The 27487-nt window shown below is 46.7% G+C and overlaps 1 protein-coding gene across 1 annotated transcript in view; it reads left to right on the forward strand.

The window, feature by feature from the left end:
• Window positions 1-27487, forward strand: part of LOC141111894 (uncharacterized) — a 101968-nt gene that overhangs the window by 58716 nt on the left and 15765 nt on the right. Inside the window, exon 6 of the mRNA XM_073604105.1 lies at window positions 10203-10556. Within this exon, the coding sequence (XP_073460206.1) occupies window positions 10203-10556 (354 nt within the window). The remainder of the gene's footprint in view (window positions 1-10202; window positions 10557-27487) is intronic.

Consider the following 27487-nt stretch of genomic DNA (forward strand, 5'->3'; position numbering starts at 1 on the left):
GTGGTTCCTAGGTTATACACCCTTCCCTCCCGCCTCCCCCACCACCACCCCCCTCCCCTATCAAAGAACTCATAATGTGATTACAGGTCTACCTAAATAATAAATAAATAAATAAATAAATAAATAAATAAATAAAAAATTCCTTTCTCTTCCTTTTCTTTCCATCCCGGCTAGAGTTCTATTCCTAATTGCTAAGCCTGTTGATTTAACCACACTATGGAACCTGTTTCGATCTGCCATTACATTGCCTTGGTATACTAGGCAGGTTAGCATTGTCTACCGTTGCTTTATCACCTATATTTCCCATTAAGGACGGCCCAGCTCTTCCAACCACGGTCTCCACATTTTGTCAAATTCCTGGAGGTTGCTCCTTTTAATGTACTTACTGTGGCAATCCAGTCTTTCACTGTGGGGGGTTCCTTAGACTGCCACCGTAATGTTATCATTTTCCTAGCTTGGAACAGACATCTCAAAATTGACAATGTAGTACTTTTCCTCTTCCCCTTGTACCCGTCTATACCCCAAGATACATACTATAGCCTCCTTCTCCAATGAAACACCAAAAATATATCTCAGGCTATTAATCACCCCCTCCCAGTATCGGAACATCTTGGGGCATCTCCACAACATGTGGATAAGATCCCCCGTCCCCCGACATCTGGGGCATCTATCATTAGGTCTTCTTCCAAACTTAAAGAGCCGTTTAGGTGTATAGTAGGCTCTATTTAGCAGCATCAGGTGCGAGATCTTCTGTGGGGGGGAGACAGCAGGGGCCCTATCTCCAGGATTCTCTCCCACTGTGCCTGAGACAGTACTCCTATATCTTCTTCCCATTTAGCTCTTACAGCTTGCAGTAACCCCCCCTTATTAACTGTGTTGCTCAATTGACCATAAATCTTAGATATTAACCCCTTAGTGGGGGTTACTTGGAGTATACATTGGAATAAGGGCATTTCTTTCCACTCTAGAATCTGCTTCTTAAATTGAGCTTTAAGGGCATGCTCCAGCTGAAGATACGAAAAGAAGGTACTCGGTGAGAGATCGAATTCACGTTCCAACTCTGGAAATTTCTTTAGCGTGTTACCTATATAAAGTTGTCTTAGATTTTTAATTCCTTGATTTTCCCACTTTCTAACTTTTCCTACTTTAAGAACTTCCTGCAGATTTCGGTTATTCCAGATGGGAGTATAGTCAGTAAACCCATCATATCTCATCTGTTTTTTAACTGTTTTCCAAAGTTTCATTATCAGTTTGATTGTTGGATATTCATAATGAAAGGAAGCAGCCTCCAATGCTTCGATTATTGTGTTATGTAAGGCACCTATTAATAGAATTCTGCCATTTGGAGTGCCTCCTCCCGGTGCCCCACACCCCACTAACTGCTGCAATTGGGTTGCTAAAAAGTAACGCTCTGGGTGAGGGAGGGCAAAGCCCCCATCCTGCGCTGGTAGCTGAAGCACCCGTAAACGTATCCTAGCTTGTCTCCCTTTCCAAATCAGTTCCCTGAAGAGGCTCTCGATTTCCCTAAACCAACTCTTGCATATCCACACTGGAGAATTGTGCAGGACATACAATAATTGTGGCATCCATATCATTTTTATTAAACTACATCTTCCTGCCACTGATAGGGGAAGACGCTTCCATATACCTATCTTTTGTTTGAATTTCAACAGAAGCGGATCAAGGTTCTTGCCAATATATTGATTAGGGTCCTTCGTTATGACAATTCCCAGGTACTTCAGTGCGTTCACAATTACCAACTGGGGCATTACCTGCCCCATAGACTCACTTATTGGGTCTATAGGCAACAGCTCCGACTTTTCCCAGTTTATCTCTAGACCTGAGAAACTGCCAAATGACTCCACTATTCCCATTGCCTTTGACAATGAGTTGGTCATATGTCCTAAGAAAAGTAAGATGTCATCCGCATATAACGCAATTCTTTCTTCGCCTGTCTTTCTCTGGAACCCAATTATCTCAGAGCTCTCTCTTACGGAGATAGCCAGGGGCTCCATTGCCAGCGCAAAAAGCAATGGAGACAACGGACACCCCTGTCTCGTCCCCCTCTCCAGTTTAAACCAATCTGATAACTCATTATTAATTTTTAATCTTGCCTTGGGTCTATCATAGAGCATTTTGATCCATCCGATAAACGAGGGACCAAATCCAAATTTCCCCAGGACTCGCCAAATATATCCCCACTCCACACTATCAAAAGCTTTGGATACATCTAGGGTCAGCACAGCTCTTGAACCCTCATTCTCCATAGGCGCTTGTAAATTCAAAAAGGCCCTTCTGATATTCAGACTTGTAGATCTATTGGCAATAAACCCTGCTTGGTCTATATGGACCAGTTTATGGATAACTTTATTTAATCTAATTGCCAAAACTTTAGCCAAAATTTTGGCATCAGTACACAAAAGGGAGATTGGCCTATAAGCGGCCACATCCAAGGGGTCCTTCCCATCTTTTTGGAGCATTATAATAGTTGCCTCCAGCATTGAGGCAGGCAAGTGTCCCCCTCTGAGTGCCCCCTCCAACGCTTTCAGCAACTCTGGAATTAGGACATCGCCATAATATTTATAGGCCTCTATTGGAAGGCCATCCGGGCCGGGGGATTTTGAGTTTGCCATACTGGCTATCGCTACTTGCAGTTCTGCAAGAGTTACTGGGGCTTCTAAAAGATCTCTTTCCTCTTGTGATATAGACGGTATTACTAGATCTCCCAAGAATTCCTCCATCAGATCTTCCATTCCTTTTTTCTGAGAGGTATAAAGATTTTTATAATAGTCCCTAAATACTTGCACTATCTTTGGAGTATTTGAAAATATATCTCCTCCTATAGATTTAATGGCAAGAATAGTGGATGGAGCAGTATTGGACTTTACCAACTGTGCCAACAACTTTCCCACTCTTTCACCCTCTACCGAGGAAGCCTGGTGCTGGAGGAGATACCGAGTCTCTGCTTTCTGCATAGCGATTACCTTATACTCTTGTTGTTTATCTAGCCAAGCTGTTTCCCGTTCGGGGGTTGGGTCATTAATATAATTATTTTCGGCCTCAAGCACCTCTATTAAAATTTTTTCTTCCCCACTCCTAGCCTCTTTATTGAATTTGGCCAAGTGTTGTATTAGTACACCCCTAAAGAAAGCCTTCAGAGCGTCCCACATCACAGCAGGCGGTGCCGTTCCTTCATTGATTTCAACAAACTCTCTCAATTTAGGGAGAACCCCATCTGGATTTTTAATCAATTCGAACCAATACGGGTTAATTTTCCACTCCTTCCGGGGATTGTTCCCTCCTATCTTCAAAGTAACCACCATTGGGGAGTGGTCTGATATACCTCTTGGCAAGTATATAATTCTTTCAGTAATCTGTAATGCTCTATCATTCCCAATAACCAAATCTATCCTTGAGAGGGAAGAGGGAAAATTGCAAGACACCCGGGTTTCGCACCCTCCACAGATCTATTAACCCCACTTCATCCAGGAATTGACACAGACGGCTTTTCACCATGGACTTAGAGAGAGACCGTACAGGAAATCTATCCAACCTACTATCCAAGATCTCGTTGAAATCACCAACAACTATGATCGTCACCCCCTTTTTATCTAACAGAAATTCATTCAGTCTAAGCAAGACCTCCAAGTTAAAGGGCGGGGGGATGTATATATTTACCACCACAAACATACTACTATCAATTGAACAGTATAGAAAAATATATTGACCCCCCTCGTCTATACTGGATTGCCTGCAGGAAAAATTCACCCCTGTTTTCACCATGACGCTTACCCCCCTACTATATGAGGAGTAAACCGCATGAAATTGGCATTGATATTTCCTTGACTGTAGTTGCTGGAGTGTATTTTTAGTTAAATGGGTTTCCTGCAGGCAGACCACTTCTACCCCACTCCGCTCCATCATGGAGAGTACTGCCATCCTTTTGAGAGGTGTCCCCAGTCCCCTGACATGAGCCTATTTTTAATGTTCTAACTTGCATCAGGATACCAAACAAATATATATACTAACCAAGTAACCATATCTAAAAGAAAATAAATTCATTATAATCTGAAACTTTAACACCCCTCTATCTTTCAATATTTTAAACAATAAGTTTGGTGCCATTACTGCTTCCAATTCATTAGTGAGTTTAAGTGACATGCTTAACATAGCCATATCGCAACCAATCTAAGTAAGTAATTACTGACAAACCCTTTCATGTGTAGCTTAAGTGCCATTTTCCTGCAAACGTAACTTTGTGGATCCAACCTAGGTAAATTTCAGTGGCATAACTACTTTCTGTGAGTGCTTTACCAAACCTACCATCCCCAACCCCCCTTTCCCTACCCCGTAGCCCCCCACATTCCCCCCCCACCAAGCTTAAATATCCCCCCCTCTTCTACCTCCAATCCCTACCCCCCCTCCCTCCCCCCTCCCAACCCCCCACCTATCTAGGTAACCCCCCAGGGGGTTTACAGTAACCGGTACCGGTACCCATACTACCTGTATCACACATTGACTCCCATAATTCATTCTCAACTATCACTCCTCATACAGCTACTGTGTGTAACTACCCCCCCCCCCCCCAGCCACTTCTCAACTCTAGCTGGAGATTCAAAAAACTGGGTTCCCCCTAGTGCTGTCACACGTAACCTTGCGGGGTAAAGAAGGGCATAGTGCAGCCTAAATTTTTGTAGGGTACGCTTAGACTGTATGAACTCGGCTCTACGCCTTTGTAAGTCCGGCGAGAAATCAGAGTAAAACGATATCTTAACACCATTAAAAAAGATATTTCTCGCCTCCCTTGTTTTTTGCAGCAGCATCACTTTGTCCTGGTAATTAAGAAACTTCATAAGTAGAGGTCTAGGGTGTCCCCCAGCTGGAGGGGCCCTAAAAGGGACCCTGTGCACTCTTACTATCGAGAACGTAGTTGAAAATGATTCTTTTCCAAAAAGTTCTATCAGCCAATTTTCTAGGAACATCATAGGATTAACACCCTCACTTTTTTCAGGCAGCACCACCAGCCTCACATTATACCTTCGACTTCTGTTCTCCATTTCATCCAGTTTGGAGGCTTGCTTGGTTACCTGTTCTTTCATCTTCTTAATTTCTTTAACTAATGGGGACATATCATCTTCTAGCAGGCTAACTCTTCCTTCCAGGGCGGTTGTTCTTTCTGCAGTTTTTTGTAGATCCTGTCTGACCAGCGTCAAGTCTTCTTTCACTCCCTTCATTTGTTCACAAAGTTCTTTAAGCGAACTACTACATACGTTTACTGCCATGAATACATCCATTAGGGTTGGTTCTTTCTCTGAGGGTAGGGTGAGGTCGGATGATATGCCCATATTTGCATTCTGAGCACTCGGCCCCTGGCCTCTGTTACTATTTGTTTTGGTTGACTGGGCCATTGATGCTATTGAGGCTGGCTGCGACTGGACCTGGGGCTGGCCCTGACTTTTCCTATCAGAAGTGCCCCCCTGTTGTGTTTTAGATTGTGACCCCTTCTTTGGGGGGGTCACAGCGGGGGAGTGGGCATATTGCTCCAATTTTGCTGCTGCTGCTGCTGCTGCCACTAATTGCTGAGGATTTTTATCCTTTGCAGAATGCAAGTGCTGCATCATATACTCCTAAAAAAAAAAAAAAAAAGAAAAAAGGAACCCCACCCAGTACACCCAAGCAATAGGACAGCAATTGGCAATCACAGCAATGACCAGCACCCTGTACTTCTACACGCTTTTTTTAGCTTGACAAAAAAAAAAAAAGGAAGGATAGCCCTGCACTCTCAGCCGGCCTCTCCGTTGGTTCCGACCGAGGGTCAGCGCTACAATGTCCTACTGTTAACCAAGCCCCACTTAAGTGTAATAGCCTCTAAGGTAGCTAAAATAGCTCCAAGAAAAAAGTAGGGCATGAGTGGGCGTAACACGTATGATATTCCAGTTATTCTTACAAAATATTCCAGCAGTTCTTTACACATATATGCCTTGTAGCTAACACGAGTATCAGATATTTTGCAGGTAAGAAATTGAATATTTAAGGGACAGTTTAGGCTCCCAAGTCCGGAATCCTGGGACCATGCACACCTTTGCTTTGCACCTTCGCTAGAACAGGGTCAGATGGTAGACGCACCAACTAGAAATAAAACATTACTGGATCTACTGATTACCAACAATACAGACCTGATCACGGATGTGGAAATACGGGGCAATTTAGGTAACAGCGATCACAGGTCAATTAGTTTCAGTATAAATCACACAAATAGGAAACATAAAGGGAATACAAAGACACTGAATTTCAAAAGAGCCAACTTCCCTAAACTACAAACCTTGCTAAAAGGCATAAACGGGGATAAAATATTAGGAACAAAGAATACGGAGGAGAGATGGGTTTGCTTTAAGAGCATATTAAATAAGGGCATTAGCCAATGTATCCCATTGGGTAATAAATTTAAAAGAGCGAACAAAAGTCCTGGATGGCTTAACTCCAATGTAAAAATGCATATAAAAGCAAAGCAGAAGGCCTTCAAAAAATACAAGGTTGAGGGATCATCCTCAGCATTCAGACTTTATAAAGAATGCAACAGGAAATGTAAGGGTGCAATTAGGACGGCTAAGATAGAACATGAAAGACACATAGCGGAGGAGAGCAAAAAAAATCCCAAGAAATTCTTTAAGTATGTAAACAGTAAAAAAGGGAGGACAGACCATATTGGCCCCATAAAGAATGAGGAAGGACATCTGGTTACAAAGGATGGGGAGATGGCAAAGGTATTGAATTTATTCTTCTCCTCAGTCTTCACGAGTGAATCAGGGGGCTTCAGTAACCAAAACTGCAGTGTTTATCCTCATGACACAACACAGGAAGCACCTCCATGGTTAACAGAGGACGGAATTAAAATTAGACTTGAGAAACTTAACATTAATAAATCACCGGGACCAGATGGCTTGCATCCAAGGGTACTTAGGGAACTCAGTCAGGTGATTGCCAGACCGTTGTTCCTAATTTTTACTGACAGTCTACTGACTGGAATGGTACCAGCTGATTGGAGAAAAGCCAATGTAGCACCAATATTTAAAAAGGGCCCAAAATACATCCCTGGGAATTACAGACCAGTTAGCCTAACATCAATAGTATGTAAAATCTTGGAGGGGATGATAAGGGACTATATACAAGATTTTAGTAATAAGAACGGTATCATTAGCAGTAATCAGCATGGATTCATGAAGAATCGTTCTTGCCAAACCAATCTATTAACCTTCTATGAGGAGGTGAGTTGCCATCTAGATAAAGGAAGGCCCGTAGACGTGGTGTATCTGGATTTTGCAAAAGCATTTGACACAGTTCCCCATAAACGTTTACTGTACAAGATAAGGTCCATTGGCATGGACCATAGGGTGAGTACATGGATTGAAAACTGGCTACAAGGGCGAGTTCAGAGGGTGGTGATAAATGGGGAGTACTCGGAATGGTCAGGGGTGGGTAGTGGGGTTCCCCAGGGTTCTGTGCTGGGACCAATCCTATTTAATTTGTTCATAAACGATCTAGAGGATGGGATAAACAGTTCAATCTCTGTATTTGCAGACGATACTAAGCTAAGCAGGGCAATAACTTCTCCGCAGGACGTGGAAACCTTGCAAAAAGACCTGAACAAATTAATGGGGTGGGCGACTACATGGCAAATGAGGTTCAATGTAGAAAAATGTAAAATAATGCATTTGGGTAGCAAAAATATGAATGCAATCTAAACACTGGGGGGGAGAACCTCTGGGGGAATCTAGGATGGAAAAGGACCTGGGGGTCCTAGTAGATGATCGGCTCAGCAATGGCATGCAATGCCAAGCTGCTGCTAACAAAGCAAACAGAATATTGGCATGCATTAAAAGGGGGATCAACTCCAGAGATAAAACGATAATTCTCCCGCTCTAAAAGACTCTGGTCCGGCCGCACCTAGAGTATGCGGTCCAGTTCTGGGCACCAGTCCTCAGGAAGGATGTACTGGAAATGGAGCGAGTACAAAGAAGGGCAACAAAGCTAATAAAGGGTCTGGAGGATCTTAGTTATGAGGAAAGGTTGCGAGCTCTGAACTTATTCTCTCTGGAGAAGAGACGCTTGAGAGGGGATATGATTTCAATTTACAAATACCGGACTGGTGACCCCACAATAGGGTTAAAACTTTTTCGCAGAAGAGAGTTTAACAAGACTCGTGGCCACTCATTAAAATTAGAAGAAAAGAGGTTTAACCTTAAACTACGTAGAGGGTTCTTTACTGTAAGAGCGGCAAGGATGTGGAATTCCCTTCCACAGGCGGTGGTCTCAGCAGGGAGCATTGATAGCTTCAAGAAACTATTAGATAAGCACCTGAATGACCGCAACATACAGGGATATACAATGTAATACTGACACATAATCACGCACATAGGTTGAACTTGATGGACTTGTGTCTTTTTTCAACCTCACCTACTATGTAACTATGTAACTATGTAACAGCAATTAAGAGTCCCAAACGTAGCTCGCTTACAAGCTTCTCAGTTTGGTGTGGGTTCTTATGATGTTTGCCTAGGTACACTGCAGTTAAGGTAACGACCCATTAATTTAAGGAAAGAGAAAAAAAAAAAAAGGGACGGGGACTGTTAGAACAGACTTTTTCGCACTTGTCCCCATTACCCATTTATGGAATCAAACATCATGACAGATTTAACAATTTGCTGATTAAACAGTATAAAGTCTTGCAGAAGACATCAATTTCTTTTTTTCCTCTCTTCCCCTTCCAAAAACAGGACACTTAACTTATGCTTGACACTTCAGTCCCAGCCACCATACAGGGAAAGATCCACTAACCAGCAGCAGGATTATTACATCTGTACTAGGTTATCCAGATACTCATCCTTTGAATGGTCCCATACTTTGGATCCTTTGAAGAATCTCCAGATCTTACTCAGATGGACGAGCGTTGACTGTTACAGCCCGCGCTCGCCCCTCATCTGCTGTTTCCCGAGTGCCTCCCGGCGGCATGTGACGTCACTCCCAGCTGTCCCGCAGTGCATTCAGCCGCTCTACAGAGAACGGTAATGGATCGATAATGAATCAGGGGAGATAGGGAAAGCAGGAGCAGAGCTTCTCCACACTCTCCGTCCAGCGGGACACAGCTCTCCGCTCAGGGCTCGTATGCTGCACACTCTCCGCCGTGGTAAACAGGCACACACCGCTCAGCCTGAGTTTTCACTGACCAGAGGAGCAGGGGGGATAGAGGAGGGGGAGGACACACAGCACCTTCTTACTCACTCCATCCCGCAGCGCCACACACACCCGCCCATCCGGTCACACCCCTCGCCAGCCTCCACGGCCCTATTTACTATTTTTAATTATACAGACTATAATCAGGCGCCTCCTGTGAAAGTGCTGCAACGTTCAGTCTCACACCTGGAGCTGCCTATCCTACATCTTTGTGGACCTTTTAGCCAGCCTGCTCCGTTTCTGGTTCCTGTTTTCGTTTTGTCACATTTTGTTTGTTTTCATGAATCTGATTGATGTAAGTATAACCAGTTAAAAAACCTTATATAACTTTTGTTACAACCACATTTTTGTTATTAGTCTTATGCATGACGATACTATTCTATCATTTTGAAATTTACATTACAGATAAAGATTTGATCACCAACTGTAAATCCCTTGATGAAGGAATAATACATACCAATTTCCGAAACATGTTGGGTTATGTGCTGTAAACTTCATCCACTTGACCTTTCACCATATAGGCTGCGGGTTGTAAGCACTGGGTTGTTATATCTATCTTGTACAATTGGATGTGTATATTTTATATGTACCTATATTTTTTATGACCGTATTTGTATTGATATTTTCTATATATTAAATAAAATTGGCACTTATGTGCATTTTACATAATTTACTTTCTATACTCCATATATATATTTTTTGCCAGTAAAATCCCTAAGGGCGACCCCTGTGTACCTACAGTGCACAGTTTTCTCTGTTCTATTTTGACTAAGGATGTTGGCACTTTTTACGTACTTTAACTCTCATTTTTTCTTTTATCTCTGGTGTACATTATGTGGCTGCAGGTGTACTTTGTGTATATGGGGCTTGTTGTTATCTTTGCATCCAATTTTTACTAAAAAAAGACTATGGATTCCTTTATAAAGTGTGTGTTTTGCCACTTATAATATGTGTTGTGTTTTCTTATGTAGATTGTCTCAAACTGTCACCCATTATCACCCCAACAAACCCAATCCACAGTGAAGAGGTGACGCTTACATGCAATATAACTAAATACAGCCCGGGACCTTTACACATTACATGGCTGAAAAAAGACATGATGAAACGGAAACCGACTCAGGATATCTATAAGAAAGGAGAGACTTGTGATGGCAGATATTCACATACACCTGAAGAACACCAGGAGGGTCGTGTCTTCATTTATTCCAGCTCTCTGACCTTCACAGCAAGTGTTAGCGAAGATCATGGACAGAAATACATCTGCCGAGTTTATTATCCTGCATTAAGCCAAAATATGCAACGGACCTTTGACGCCTATGTAAGAGGTATGTGCTTGTCATTAAAATCATATCCTTATTATTTAAAGCCCAATTGAGCTTTCAATTCAAGCTAAATTCATTCCTGACACATTGAAACAAAAGCTGTGCAAAGCCTTATGCCCTGTACACACAACCGATTTTCCCGTCGGAATAAACTCTGAAGGTTTTTCCGACAGAGTTCCGACGGAATTCCGCTCAAGCGGTGTTGCCTACACACAGTCAATCCAAAGTCCGGCCGTCCAGAACGCGGTGACGTACAACATGTACAACAAGACTAGAAAATGGAAGTTCAATAGCCAGTAGCCAATAGCTTCAGTCTCGTACTTGCTTCAGAGCATGCGTCATTTTTGGTCCGGCGGAACAGCATACAGACAAGCGGGCTTCCTGATAGGAATTTGTTCAGTCGGAAAAATTTAGAACATGTTCTCTAAGTCCGTCTGAATTTTCAACAGAAAAAGTCCAATGGGGCATACACACGGTTGGAATATACGATGAAAAGCTCACATCGGACTTTTTCTGATGGACATTCCGCTCGTGTGTACGCGGCATTAGAAGAAAACCTGTTCTGAGTCTGCAAAAGACTTGAGACTGGGGCGGAGGTTCACCTTCCAGCAGGACAACGACCCGAAACATCCAGCCAGAGCTACAATGGAATGGTTTACATCAAAGCATATTCATGTGTTAGAATGGCCCAGTCACAGTCCAGACCTAAATCACTCGTGTGTACGCGGCATTACAGCTTGTTTTCTTTAGAAAGCAACCACAGCCTAAGTAGAAGAAGCTGTCCCCTGCCAGAATGCTCCAGATGGGCCCTTGCTCTGTGTGTGGAAGCAGTGATCTCTCTGCAGAGGTCTGACACACCCCCTGCTGAGTCAACCTTCCAATTGGCAGGTAGCATGAGCTCTGCTGATTGCAGAGCTATAGGTCTGATGCAGCTGGGAGGGGCGTCTCAGGCCTCTACAGAGAGACCACTGCTTCCACACAGAAAGCAAGGGTCCTTCTCTGCAGCATGCTGGCAGGAGACAGGCTTTTCTATTCATGCTGTGGCTCTTTTAGACAGAAAATGAACTGTAATGCCCCGTACACACGGTCGGATTTTCCGATGGAAAATGTCCGATCGGAGCATGTTGTCGGAAATTCCGACCGTGTGTGGGCTCCATCGGACATTTTCCATCGGATTTTCCGACACACAAAGTTGGACAGCAGGAGATAAAATTTTCCGACAACAAAATCCGATCGCGTCAATTCCGACCGTGTGTGGCCTGTTCTGACGCACAAAGTGCCACGCATGCTCAGAAGAAATTCCGACACGGGACAGCTCGTTCTGGTAAACTTAGCGTTCGCAATGGATACAGCACTTTCGTCACGCTGCAATGGTTTAATACAGCGCACTCTCTTCTTCTTTATAATGTGACAAGAATTAAGTCGTTTTGCTGCTCATATTCACACACACTTCTCACAAACTTTTATTTGTGTTTTTTTAGTGGGATTCCCTCAATATATTGTTATTAGTTGTCACATCTGACAGTTTTATATTTTTTATGTTTTTATTTTTTTATTTTTAAGCCTTTTTTTTTCTTTAATGTTTGGATTTTTTCCAAGGCTGATCTTTGTTCAATGTTATTTTTATTTTTACTCCAGAATATTTTTGTGTGTGTTTTGTGTGGCAAGTTACCCCAACACCATTGATATCTTTTATTATTTAATCTCCATGAGATTTTTTGTTGTTGGTGTCCCTTGTTCATTTCACATTGTATATTTGAAATGTACCTGAATCCTCACAAACAAACTGTCCTTTTTGAAGTAAAACACATAGGAGAGTATAATTCAAAACAAAATCCTTTATTAAGGGCTCAGAACCAAACAAAGAGGAAGGCAACACTGGATCAACAGGAGAAATTAGTGAAGCCTGGGACCCCCACGGCAGACATCAATTCTTCAACATCAAAATTGGTGGCCTGAGGAGTCCATATGTAAGGGAGGGCAGTCTGGTCCGGGATTCACAGAGACTCGGATAGCAGCAGATGACATCAGTGTCCCCAGGCTGTGGTACCACAAGAGGCTGCATCTTTTGGCCGACCAGACTGGATCCAGGGCAATCACTCTCTGGTCTTCCTTTCACACTTCCTTCCGGGCTGTGGCTGTGCTGTTGGAGATGTGGCAGGAGGAGGAGGAGGACCTGGAGGAGGAGGAGGACTGGGAGGACCTGGAGGAGGACTGGGAGGCCCTGGAGGAGAGGGAGGAGGAGGAGGAGGACCTGCAGGAGGAGGAGGAGGACCATCCCAAAGCTGTGTGTGAGGTGTAAGTTGGCCCCTCACACCTTTCGCCAGAGCCTCTGATATGAGGGCCTGACACATGGCTTGTTGGCCCTCCTCCATCCTCTGCATTTTATAGGCAATGAATGCAGCAATATTCTCCTCCCTGGTGTGTGGTGCTCCCAGGACCTCTGTAGCCCTCCAAAAAAATCTGATAGCCGCCTCCTCTAGGCTACTCCTCCTGCTGCCACTTTCTGTTTTCAGGGGGGGTGGAGGGACCTGCAGATCAGCCACCTCCTGGCTGAGACTTCCCTGTGTATGAAAAAGGGACATAGTTTTAGTTTTTGCATCATCAATCACAATCATAAATTAGTACTCCAAACTAACATCTAGTTAACATCATTGATTGGACAAGCAGAAATATTTAGAGGAATGCTATACCTGGCTCAATCTGGGCTCCTCCACATATGGCCTGGAAGGCCCAGGTTGGGCATCAGAAGCCTCAGCCGGGGGGGAAGGAAGCGTGGAAGGAAGACTGGAGAGGGATGGCCTGGGTTCAGTCTGGCCTGCCAGAAAATGCAGCCTGTCGTAGTACAACATCCTGGGAACATAGATGTCATCTGCTGCTCCCGATCTCTGTGAATCCAGGACTTTCTTGCGCTCCCTTAGATATGTGCTCCTCAGGCAACCAATTAATATCTTTAAATAGGTGATGTCTGCCGTGGGGATCACCTGCTTCACAATTTCACACAATTGCTCCAGTGCTGCCTTCCTCTTTGCTTGGTTCTTGAAATGGGGGTGGGTAATCTCCCACAGACAGGGCAGCTCCCTTAGCATATCAATGAATAGTGACATGAAGTCAGTATCTCTCATTAAGATATCCATGTTCACTGCAAGACACAACACAAGACAAAGCCTAATGTCAGACAAAACTCTCCTAATCTTGTTACAATATAGGCCTCAATCTAGAAGCAGTATAGGCCCAAGTTTGTCTCTTACCTTCGTTCTTACGATCGGCGCGTCCAATGCTCCTTCCTCCGCTCACAGATCGTACGTAATACGCACGCGTGTTACGCTTTATACACACTGCGCATGTGTGTAACTCCGCCCGCCCCTGACGTTCTTTCTATTCTATTCCCCGCCCCTTTTCGTTCGGCGCAGTGGGGGAAGAGCATGATGGCGGAGTTACACCAGGTGCGTGATAATTCGAACAACGAGGAGGAGGAGGAAAGCCCGGATCCAGGCACGTCCCGATCCAGAAGGAGACGTTTTAAGGCCACAAATATGTCGTTTGGGGAGATGTTGGAGATGGTCGACATCATGAAGAAGTCCGACTATGACGGAAAATATGGGCCTTACCCCAACCCCAACATCCGAAAGGCAAAAATCATTGGTAAAGTGGTCCGGAGTCTGGAGAGGAATTTCGGGGTACGAAGGTCTAAAGATCAGCTCAGGAAGCGGTGGTCGGACCTGAAGTTGAGAGAGCCGGAGCAGTACCGAAAGATCCGGAGAGTGCTGCAAAAAAGTAAGTAGTTGTGCTGTGTTCATATTCTTTCTGTCTTTATTCCGTTCGTTCTGCTCCATATGCTTTTAGTAATTGTAACGTTTAAAAGGTCAACTTTAATGTTCATGGGCCCATTATTCGTTCGTATCAAACATTTTTTCTTTCGGCCTCTAGAACACCATTGTTTAGGCCATATGCATTTTCACACATTTTTTTTGGGCCTACTTGGATGCCAAATATTTGTTTGTGTAGATGGATTTGTTACTAGAATGAAATGCAAACTAGATTGTGTGTAAGGAGAGGACACTGAGCAGCTGTTTTCACATCTGGACACTGGAGCACTAGTGTGGGACACAAGAACACCATTTTTATTAGGGGGGCCACACAGGTGCTCCAGTGTATACTATAGGGGGGGGTCTCCATCTGTGAAGCTTGTACCAAACAGGTAAAGTATTGCAGCTTGACAAAGGGCAATAAAAAAAATACATCTTTGAACTCGGCTAACATAGAAAATTGTACCCCACTTCCAAGCAATGTTTCCTATTTCTAGAGTTCTGCCATCAAATATCTGTGTGCTAAGTATACCATTTTTGTTTTACATAGGGGAGAAAAGACTCGGACACCCCTCATCCCAGGAGACCAGAGCCCCCCCCCCCCCCCCTCTGGAAGAAGGGGAAATACCCCAAACACAAGAAGAAGAGCAGGAGGAAGAAGAAGATGTGGTGGAGATTGGCACCACAACAGGTGAGTGTCTGCGACCACAGGCTCAGGTAAAAGAGATGGATGGTGGCAGATTTTTGAGACCTGTTTTTTTTGTTCTTTATCTCTTTTTAGGTGATCGGGATCCAGAACGCTTTACATCAGAAAGTGCCCAGATACTGATAGGGGAGATCATGGGATGTAATCTCCAATTGCAAAACATCCAGCAACAAATCACTGATGTTATTAAAAAAAATAACATCATTGATGTTTTGGGGCGAATTTAAACCCCACAAAATCACCTGTTTTATGTTAATTAAATTTTTACAATGTTTCGAAAAGCCAAATTTGGAGGATGCACACAGTGTGCCAACATGTGCTATCTGCCATCACGGGAGATCAATGGACGCGTTTTGGGGGGGCAACCCCTTCCTCAATTATAAAGTCGCATTGAGGAAGGGCTTGCTCCCCCAAAACACGTCCCTTGATCCCCCCTGATGGCAGATAGCACATGTTGCCATTGGTAAATTGGTGTGCATCTTCCAAATTTGGCTTTTCCAGGGGTGATTTCCCCCCATCTGAACGCTAGATCAAACCCAGTTCCTAAATACTGATGTCTGATATAGCCTTCAGGTTTTACCTAATGTGAACTTTGTAAGTTCTAGTTTTTTGGCTTTCTTGTTGGTTTTACACAGGCCTGTTTTATCTGAAATGGATATTTTGATTTTTCATAATGCTACTGCAAACATTTTATACAACAAACATGTTGGTTTGTTTTAAAAACCTTTGGTAAATGCACATGTGATTGTGCAGGTATAAAAAAGTGCCTTACTCAAGAATGTGTGGATTATTGTCTCAACACTACAACACTTTTGGGGTGATGTAATTGCTGTTTTATGCACAAATGGGGGTTATTTTCTAAGGGCAAATACACTTTGCACTACAAGTGCAGGTTCAGTGCAGTTGCAAGTGCACTTGTAGTGAAATGTGTTTTTGCATTTAGGAAGTACCAGCCAACACTATTCTTTATAAGGTTACCCAATCACGACATTTTCTGCACTCAACACATTTCTGTCAGGGTCAGCTCAAACAAACACAAGCAGTAAATGTCCACCAAGAATTGCTTTTGGTTGTTTTTTATTTGAAAAAGGTGTCACAGATTGTCTGGCATATTGATAGCCCCCCTACCCCCAAAGAACTCCAGGTATCGTAACCGGACATCACGGGCACTCAGGGAGGGCAAGCCAGGACGGCCACTTTCAAGTGCCGTCATTGTTGATGTATTTGGTATTCCGGCCTCAGGCCCAACTGAGCCAGCATAGTTGGCTGAATGTTTTCTTAAAAAATTATGGAGAACACAGCACGCCAGTATAATATGGTTCAGTTTATACTCCGCCATACGGATGGGTGTCAGAAATAGTCGGAACCGGCTGGCCAGGATTCCAAATGTGTTCTCCACCACTCTTCGGGCTCTGGCCAGCCGGTAATTAAAAACCCTCTGTTCCGGGGTGAGGGTCCTCATCGGGAATGGCCGCATCAGGTGGTCCCCCAGCGCAAATGCTTCATCAGCAACGAACACAAATGGGAGACCTTCAACATTGTCCTCTGGAGGTGGCAAGTCCAAGCTGCCATTCTGGAGACGCCTGTAGAACTCCGTCTGGGCGATCACTCCACCATCGGACATCCGGCCATTCTTCCCCACGTCCACATACAAGAAGTCGTAATTAGCCGACACCACCGCCAACATCACTATACTATTAAACCCCTTGTAATTATAATAGTACGACCCCGAGTTGGGTGGTGGGACGATGTGGACGTGTTTCCCATCAATTGCCCCTCCGCAGTTAGGAAAGTCCCACCGCTGGGCAAAGTGGGAGGCCACAGTCTGCCATTCCTGTGGCGTTGAAGGAAACTGTTGAGGAAAAAACAATAAACATTACTATTTTTTCACAGAAACCTGGCAAGCAGATTAGACACAAACATTATGGGTCAACCTCCAGATAGCATTTATTAAGGGGAATTTAACAACAACAAAGTATAAGGTACACCTATCATATTCCCCCCCCCTCTCTCATGGGCCATTTCTAACATTATAGGGGGGAGGAACTCTTGGACAGGTAACCCTCTTCACTTCATTGAGAGATGAATGCCTAAATACAGGGTATTACTTGGAACAGCCCCTCCTTAGTTACACTATTGGCAGCCCACTGGACAGGTAAGAAGTGTCATAATACAAAGATATAAATACACACTGTACACATTTGAGCACATTTGGACATTCTGCTATTACCTATCAAGATAATAATAGGATACAAGAACTTTAAACAGTACCATTGTAAAGTATACAGGCAGGCCCTTGCACTACATGCTTTGGGGAATTCATCCATAAATCTGAGCACTAAAGGGGTGGGTATAGTGTGTATGGGTTTGGCAAAGTCAGCAGATAGATGATTGAGGATAGATAGAGAATTGGGATCAGCTGACTTAGCAGTTGGGGGAGGGAGGGTTACAAAAAATTCGGGGACACCACAAAAAAAAGCCTCTGGCCCTCTGCCTAAATTTAAATCCAAAATAACATTTCCAAACATTTTAGGGGGTATTTAGGGTAAAGCACTACTATGGAGCTGATAAAATACATTGTTAAGTGACTACATGAGGTGAATATAGGGCAGGAGACACCATGCTGGGGAGGTTATTGAAGGGCAAATATGTATGAAGGACATAAAATAATAATTACATAAAAATCCAGCATGCATGAGGACAAAGGGGACATTCACAGCATATTCCAATCATGGTAATTAGGGAATGAGGAAAGAAATACAATATATTATCAAACATTCAATACAATAAAATGTGATATAAAAGGATAAAAATCTTACCTTCATATACTCCTTCTGTAGGACCTGGATGATGGCAGAACAGGTCTCTGGGATAATAATCCCCAGAGCCTGGGGGGAGATGCCTGTCGAGAACTTGAGGTCCTGCAGGCTTCTCCCTGTGGCCAAATACCGCAAGGTAGCGACCAACCTCTGCTCCGGAGTGATGGCTTGCCTCATGCAGGTATCCTGCCTGCTGATATAGGGGGTCAGCGAAGCCAACAGACGGTGAAACACGGATTCCGTCATCCTGAGAAAATTCCTGAAATCATCAGGATTATTCTCACGGATCTCACGGAGCAAAGGCATATGAGAGAACTGGTCACGCTGAAGCAACCAATTCTTGGTCCATGAACTCCTCCCCACCCTGTTCATGGACTGGACTTGTGTCAAGGTCAGGACCCCAACACCAAGCCCCCGCACAGCACGAACTCTACGAGGAGTACGCATACGAAACATGGCTAGAAAATGGTCGGCTGCTCAGAACGAAGTAACAGAACGCACTGAAGAACAGCAAGGCCTGTGAAGAGCGACCTGAAAACCAGTAACGAACGAACAAGAATACAGTGACTAAAGTCACGCGGAACTTGCTTGCACGCACTGAAGAGCAGATACAAACCCACAAGCACAAACTGAACGGCAGAAAACGATCTGAAAGCCACGAGTCTGAAAAAGCGCGAATCGTCTCTCACCATACTTTTACTAACACGAGATTAGCAAAAGGAGCCCAAAGGGTGCTGCGCTTGGTTCTGAACCGGCCTTTTCTAGTCTCGTCGTACGTGCTTGACGTCACCGCGTTCTTGGCGATCGGAAATTCCGACAACTTTGTGCGACCGTGTGTAGGCAAAACAAGTTTGAGCCAACATCCGTAGGAAAAAATCCGAGGATTTTGTTGTCGGAATGTCCGATCAATGTCCGACCGTGTGTACGGGGCATAAGATGTAGCATGCCTTTTATTTTGATGCATTACGAATGTACTTAACTGATTTAAACTGAAAGTTCAATGGGGCTTTAACTGATCAAAGGATAATATAATTATTGTTGTCACTACACATGATCTGACATTGCTGGTTGCAATGGTGGGCAAGATTTGGTTTGGAATCTATGTATGTGCTTTTACTGTAGCTGATTTAAGTTTATTTACTAGTTTATTTTTTTGTCTTCTAATATATCGTTGCAACCTGACCAGACCAACTAAGGAGGTCAGTCATTCCTTTATAAAGTTACAAGATGCCATACCATACAACAGTGTGCCTGTAACTCTGTAGTTACAGCCACGCCCACTTCCCAGCCCTGCTGTGCTATGTATCAGTGTACAGGAAGCTGCACAGCAACTAAGGTGACCGGATGTCCCCGGTTTCTGGGGGGCAGTCACTAGAAAAAAAAAAGGGCCCTGATTTCATCCCTTGTTTAAAAAAAAAAAGTGTCCCCAATTTCTTTCAAGCTTTAAAGGGTAACTCCACTTTTCTTGGAAAAAAAAAAACATTCCACTCTGGGTGATCTATGTACATTACAAAGAGTTTAACAAACTTTGTTGCAGATTCCTACCTTTTGTTAGTCTGAAGAAATCCCTGTGCGTTTGTGTCCATGTGGTAAGTGAATCTAATGGGAATGGTTTCTTAATTATCAACCAGCTGCTTCACCTGCAGGGCTCTAACGGGGAAAGTGGCAGGGTCTGCATCCCTTTAGACGTGATTTGCTATTGGGAGTATCTTACCAAAAATGGCATTTTTGTTGAAGGGCCTGTCAAAAAATCTGACTTATATCTTAGTGCAGACTTCTTGTAAAATCAGTGAGCCAATCACTCAAGCAGGAAATAATGTTTCTGGGGGCGTTTTGCACACATTTTTCGTACCGAATGCCTCCAGGTTGCCATACTGCATTTTACAGAAAATTACAGCGGCTGCATGATTGAAAAGGAAAGGTCATTTTTAATAACATTTCATTACGCAATTGTATACGCTATATTATTATTTTTTTATTTGCTATTTTTTTTTACACGAAAGTGGAATTGCCCTTTAACCCCTTGCCCTCCGGAAGATTTTCCTGACCAGGCCATTTTTTGCGATAAGGCACTGCGTTTTTTTTCCCACATACAGAGCTTCTTTTTTTTTTTTGCGCTATCAACAAAAAAAAAAGAATGACAATTTTGAAAAAAAAAACTGTATTTTTTACTTTCTGCTATAAAATATATCCAATAAAAAAAATTTAAAAATAAAATCTCTTCATAAATTTAGGCCAATATGTATTCTGCTACATATTTTTTGTAAAAAAAAAAAAAAAGAATCCTCTAAGCATACAGTGCCATAAAAAAGTATTCATACCCCTTGAAATTTTCCACGTTTTTGTTATGTTACAACCTAAAATGTAAATATATTATTTATATTGGGATTTTATGTGGCAGACAGGGGCGGACTGACAACACTCAGGGCCCCCGGACCAAATAAAGCAAGGGCCCCCTGTCAGGCCCCGCTCATGACCCACCCTAACCCCGCCTATGGCCCGCCCCTGACCTCGCCCCTACATTTTGCACAAAGTACAACTTCTGCCCTTTTTTTTATGGGACCTGGGGGGGTCTCTCTCTAACAGTGTCCATTAGAGAGTCTCCGTTAGAGAGACAGACCCCCCTCCAGGACCTTTGAGAGACTACAAAGGAGTATAACGGAACCTGGAGGGGGCCTCTTTTTAACAGTGTACAGTGAACACCTTCATTCACTCTGGTCCTCACAGGACCCCCTCCTTGTGCCATGACTCCCACCCCTGCCCCAACCTCTCACAAAGTAGAAATAAACTGGCACTGTGTAGAGCTCTTCTTACCTTAACTATGGGTACTGTAGCTGTGGCTGGTTCCCGCATCCTCTGTGGTTGGCTGGCTGGCTCCCTGGTGTGGGTGGGTCACCATGTGTGGCTAGCTGGCTGGCACCCTGGCCCTGCTGTGGGTGGGTCACCGTGGGTGGGAGGCTGGCACCCTGGCCTTGCTGTGGGTGGGTCACCGTGGGTGGTTGGGTGGCACCCTGGCCCTGCTGTGGGTGGGTGGCTGGCTGGCACCCTGGCTGGCTGGTGTGTCCTCCCCTCTTCCGCCATTTTGGGAACTGTTTGCCGAGGTGAGGGAGGTACTTGGAGGGAAGTGGTGACCTTTTGCCCTCTCTGGGACGGTAGATCTAGAAGGTTTGCAGCAGGCCCTGTGTGCGGAGACACGTGACGCAACACATAATGACGTTGCCTGTGTGTACGGGTCCTCTCTGTGCCCATTTGAGAGTCTATGTTAGAAAAAGCCCTCATCAGTACCCATTAATGCAGCCTCACCAGTGCCAATCAGCGCAGACTCACCAGTACCAACCAGGGCAGCCTCACCAGTGCCAATCAGTGCAACCCCACCAGTGCCCATGAATGCAGCTTCACCAGTGCCCATGAATGCAGCCTGATCAGTGCCCATCAATGCAGCCTCACCAGTGCCCCACAATGCAGCCTCACCAGTTCCCCTCAATGCAGCCTCAACAGTGCCTCTCAATACAGCTTTGCCAGTGTACCCCTCAATGCAGCCTCACCTAGAGTGCCCCCTCCATGCAGCCTCACCTAGAGTGCCCCCTCCATGCAGCCTCACCAGAGTGCCCCCTCCATGCAGCCTCACCAGAGTGCCCCTCCATGCAGCCTCACCAGAGTGCCCCCTCCATGCAGCCACACCTAGAGTGCCCCCTCCATGCAGCCTCACCAGAGTGCTCCCTCCATGCAGCCCCACCAGAGTGCCTCCTCACCAGAGTGCCCCCTTAATGCAGCCTCACCAGAGTGCCCCCTCCATGCAGCCTCACCTAGAGTACCCCTCCATGCAACCTCACCAGAGTGCCCCTTCCATGCAGCCTCACCTAGAGTGCCCCTCCATGCAGCCTCACCAGAGTGCCCCCTCCATGCAGCCTCACCAGAGTGCCTCCTCACCAGAGTGCCCCCTCCATGCAGCCTCACCAAGAGTGCCCCCTCCATGCAGCCTCACCGAGAGTGCCCCTTCCATGCAGCCTCACCAGAGTGCCCCCTCCATGCAGCCTCACCAGAGTGCCCCTTCCATGCAGCCTCACCAGAGTGCCCCCTCACCAGAGTGCCCCCTCTATGCAGCCTCACCAGAGTGCCCCCTCTATGCTGCCTTACCAGAGTGCCCCTTCCATGCAGCCTCACCAGAGTGCCCCCTCCATGCAGCCTCACCAGAGTGCCCCTTCCATGCAGCCTCACCAGAGTGCCCCCTCACCAGAGTGCCCCCTCCATGCAGCCTCACCAGAGTACTCCCTCCATGCAGCCTCACCAGAGTGAGGCTGCATCCCTCCATGCAGCCTCACCTAGAGTGCCCCCTCCATGCAGCCTCACCTAGAGTGCCCCCTCCATTCAGCCTCACCTAGAGTGCCCCCTCCATGCAGCCTCACCTAGAGTGCCCCCTCCATGCAGCCTCACCTAGAGTGCCCCCTCCATGCAGCCTCACCTAGAGTGCCCTCTCCATGCAGCCTCACCTAGAGTGCCCTCTCCATGCAGCCTCACCTAGAGTGCCCTCTCCATGCAGCCTCACCTAGAGTGCTCCCTCCATGCGGCCTCACCAGAGTGCCTCCTCCATGCAGCCTTACCTAGAGTGCCCCCTCCATGCAGCCTCACCTAGAGTGCCCCCTCCATGCAGCCTCACCTAGAGTGCCCTCTCCATGCAGCCTCACCTAGAGTGCCCTCTCCATGCAGCCTCACCTAGAGTGCCCCTCCATGCAGCCTCACCAGAGTGCTCCCTCCATGCGGCCTCACCAGAGTGCCTCCTCACCAGAGTGCCCCCTCCATGCAGCCTCACCTAGAGTTCCCCTTCCATGCAGCCTCACCAGAGTGCCCCTTACCAGAGTGCCCCCTCCATGCAGCCTCACCAGAGTGCCCCCTCCATGCTTCCTCACCTAGAGTGCCCCTCCATGCAGCCTCATCTAGAGTGCCCCTTCCATGCAGCCTCACCTAGAGTGCCCTTCCATGCAGCCTCACCAGAGTGCCCCTTCCATGCAGCCTCACCTAGAGTGCCCCTTCCATGCAGCCTCACCAGAGTGCCCCTTCACCAGAGTACCCCTCCATGCAGCCTCACCAGAGTGCCCCTCCATGCAGCCTTACCAGAGTGCTCCTTCAATGCAGCCTCACCTAGAGTGCCCCTCCATGCAGCCTCACCAGAGTGCCCCTTCCATGCAGCCTCACCTAGAGTGCCCCTCCATGCAGCCTCATCAGAGTGCCCCCTCCATACAGCCTCACCAGAGTGCCCCCTCACCAGAGTGCCCCCTCTATGCTGCCTTACCAGAGTGCCCCTTCCATGCAGCCTCACCAGAGTGCCCCTTCCATGCAGCCTCACCTAGAGTTGCCCTCCGTGCAGCCTCATCAGAGTACTCCCTCCATGCAGCCTCACCAGAATGCCCCCTCACCAGAGTGCCCCCTCACCAGAGAGCCCCCTCCATGCAGCCTCACCTAGAGTGCCCCCTCCATGTAGCCTCAGCGGAGTGCCCCCTCCATGCAGCCTTACCTAGAGTTCTCCCTCCCTGCAGCGTGATCAGTGCATGGAGGATAGCCGCCGGATCACACAGAGCGGGTAACTCACACTGTGACACCTGGCGACCGCTGTCATCTGATGTCCCCCCTCCTTTGTTAGATGTCACAGGTCCCGGCATTGGACCAGTGAGACATCTATCAAAGGAGGCAGGACATCGGATGACAGCGGTAATCGGGAGATCCCCGCTCTATGTAATCCGGCAGCGCCTGCCCTCCTCCCCCTTACCCTCCGAGGCAGTGCTGAGGCCCGTGTGGGCCCGAAAAGATGATCACCAGCCCTAAAGGCTCCAGCAGGTGGCGCTGGCGGGCCCCTTCAGCGGCCGGGCCCTCGGTCCATGTCCAAATGGACTGACTGGTCAGTCCGCCCCTGGTGGCAGACCAACACAAAGTGGCGCATAATTGTGAAGTGGAAGGAAAATGATAAAATGGTTTTCAATATTATTTACAAATATGTGAAAAGTGTGGGGGGCATTTGTATTCAGCCCCCCTAAGTCAATACTTTGTAGAACCCCCTTTCTCTGCAATTACAGCTGCAAGTCTTTTTGGGGATGTCTCTACCAGCTTTGCACATCTAGAGAGGGACATTTCTGCCCATTCTTTGCAAAATATCTCAAGCTCTGTCAGATTGGATGGAGAGCGTCTGTGAACAGCAATTCTCAAGTCTTGCCACAGATTCTCAATTGGATTTAGGTCTGGACTGTGACCTGGCCATTCTAACACATGAATATGCTTTGATCTAAACCATTCCATTGTAGCTCTGGCTGTATGTTTAGGGTCGTTGTCCTGCTGGAAGGTGACCCTCCACCCCAGTCTCAAGTCTTTTGCAGACTCAGAACAGGTTTTCTTCTAATGCCGCGTACACACGAGCGGAATGTCCGACAGAAAAAGTCAGACGGAAGCTTTTCATCGTCTATTCCGATCGTGTGTATGCCTCATCAGACTTTTTTTTTTCGAAAATTCTGACCTAGAAATGGAACATGTTCTAAATATTTCCGATGGAACCAATTCCTATCGGGAAAACGATCGCCTGTATGCTGTTCCGACGAACCAAAAACGACGCATGCTCTGAAGCAAGTACGAGACGGAAGCTATTGGCTACTGGCTATTGAACTTCCCTTTTCTAGTCCCGTCGTACGAGTTGTACGTCATCGCGTTCTTGACGGTTGGACTTTGGTGTGATCAGTGTATGCAAAACAGTTTCAGCGGAATTCCATCGGAATAAGATTGCCCTGTATTTGGCTCCATCCATTTTCCCATAAACTCTGACCAGCTTCCCTGTCCCTGCTGAAGAGAAGCCTCCCCCCAACGTGATGCTGCCACCACCATGTTTCACAGTGGGGATGGTGTGTTCAGGGTGATGTGCAGTCTTAGTTTTCCGCCACACATAGCGTTTTGCTTTTATGCCAAAAAGTAAAATTTTGGTCTCATCTGACCAGAGCACCTTCTTCCACATGTTTGCTGTGTCCCCCACATGGCTTCTGGAAAACTGCAAACAGGACTTCTTATGGCTTTCTTTCAACAATGGCTTTCTTCTTGCCACTCTTCCTCTTATCAGATTTGTGGAGAGTACGACTAATAGTTGTCCTGTGGACAGATTCTCCCACCTGAGCTGTGGATCTCTGCAGCTCCTCCAGAGTTACCATGGGCCTCTTGGCTCTTCTCTGATGAATGTTCTCCTTGCCCGGCCTGTCAGTTTAGGTGGACGGCCATGTCTTGGTAGGTTTGCAGTTGTGCCATACTCTTTCCATTTTCGGATGATGGATTGAACAGCGATCTGTGAGATGTTCAAAGCTTTTGATATTTTTTTAAACCCTAAGGCCCCTTTCACACTTAGGCCCCTTTCACACTTATACGACTTGTCCCACGATTTTGTACTGCAAAATCGTATGACAAGTCATTCTCCATGATTTTCAATGACTACCATTCATATTGGCATGACTTTAAGTCGTGCCGACTTGAAAGTAGTCCCTGCACTACTTTGGTCCAACTTCTATGCGAGTTGTACTCCATTGACCTCAATGTTAAACCCTCAAGTAGCATGCAAATCGTACCTGAATAATATAGACACGATTTCAGTACGACTTTGTAAGCACAAGCCTCACACCATGTGCAGTACCTGACCGCAAGATTGTGCTTCTCGGTGACAGGGTACTGTGCATGTCGCGCTGATCGGGAAAGGAAAACTTTTTTTTCCTTTCGCGATGAGCGACAGGCAGTGCTGACAGCTGTCTGGTATGAATCAGGAGGGAGAACGCTGTGGCAAGTTTTAAATGAAAAAAACGGCGTTGGTTCCCCCCCAGGGGCATACCAGGCCCTTAGGTCTGGTATGGATTGTAAGGGGAACCCCCCCATGCTGAAAAATCGGCGTGGGGGTCCCCCCAAAATCCATACCAGACCCTTATCTGAGCACGCAGCCCGGCCGGTCAGGAAAGGGGGTGGGGACGAGCGAGCGCCCCCCTCCTGAACCCTACCAGGCCGCATGCCCTCAACATGGGGGGGTGGGTGCTTTGTGGTAGGGGGACCCCTGCGCCCCCCCCACCCCAAAGCACCTTGTCCCCATGTTGATGAGGACAAGGGCTTCTTCTCGACAACCCTGGCCGTTGGTTGTCAGGGTCTGCGGGCGGGGGGCTTATCGGTATCCGGGAGCCCCCTTTAATAAGGGGGACTCCAGATCCCGGCCCCCCACCCTTTGTGAATGAGTATGGGGTACATTGTACCCCTACCCATTCACCTAGGGAAAAAAGTGTCAATGAAAAAACACACTACACAGGTTTTTAAAGTAATTTATTAGGCAGCTCTGGGGTAATCTTCCGACTTTGGGGGTCTCTCCAGCGTCTCCTCCCGGTGTCCTGATCTTCTGCGGCTCCTCTGCTATCTTCTGCAGCTCTATTGCTAGCGGTGGCCCGGGCTTCTGCCTTCTGCCTTCTTGTCTTCTTCCCTCTTCTCTTCTTCCGATGTTGACAATACGCTCTCTCCGGCTGGAATGCTCTCTGAGCGCTCCGCAATGGACTTATATAGGCGGTAACCCCCGCCCCCTTATGCCGCCACAGTCCCAGGGCATGCTAGGACTGTGCTGTCATAAGGGGGCCTGGTCAACATCACCTGATGACCACGCCCCCTTATGACGGCACAGTCCCAGCATGCTCCGGGACTGTGATGGCATAAGGGGGCGGGGTCACCGCCTATATAAGTCAATTGCGGAGCGCTCAGAGAGCATTCCAGCTGGAGAGAGCGTCGTGTCAACATCGGAAGAAGACAAGAAGGCAGAAGTCCGGGCCACCGCTAGCAATAGAGCTGCAGAAGATAGAGGAGGAGCCGGCAGAAGATCAGGACACCGGGAGGAGACGCCGGAGAGACCCCCGAAGTTGGAAGAGGACCCCGGAGCTGCCTAATAAATTACTTTAAAAACCTGTGTAGTGTGTTTTTTCATTGACACTTTTTTCCCTAGGTGAATGGGTAGGGGTACGATGTACCCCATACTCATTCACAAAGGGTGGGGGCCAGGATCTGGGAGCCCCCTTTTTAAAGGGGGCTCCCGGATTCCGATAAGCCCCCCGCCCGCACACCCCGACAACCAACGGCCAGGGTTGTCGGGAAGAGGCCCTTGTCCTCATCAACATGGGGACAAGGTGCTTTGGGGTGGGGGGGCCGCAGGGTGCCCCCCTGCCCCAAAGCACCCACCCCCCCATGTTGAGGGCATGCGGCCTGGAACGGTTCAGGAGGAGGGGGGGGGGGGGGCGATCGCTCGTCCCCACCCCCTTTCCTGACCGGCCGGGCTGCGTGCTCGGATAAGGGTCTGGTATGGATTTTGGGGGGACCCCCACGCCGATTTTTCAGCGTAGGGGGGATTCCCCTTACAATCCATACCAGACCTAAGGGCCTGGTATGCCCCGGGGGGGAACCCACGCCGTTTTTTTTATTTAAAACTTAGCGCGACATTCCCCCTCATGATTCATACCAGACGGCTGTCAGCACTGCCTGTCGCTCATCGCGAAAGGAAAAAAAAGTTTTCCTTTCCCGATCAGCGCGACATGCACAGTACCCTGTCACCGAGAAGCACAA

Source organism: Aquarana catesbeiana, linkage group LG11 (assembly GCF_042186555.1).
Source record: "Aquarana catesbeiana isolate 2022-GZ linkage group LG11, ASM4218655v1, whole genome shotgun sequence".
Classification (NCBI taxonomy): domain Eukaryota; kingdom Metazoa; phylum Chordata; class Amphibia; order Anura; family Ranidae; genus Aquarana; species Aquarana catesbeiana.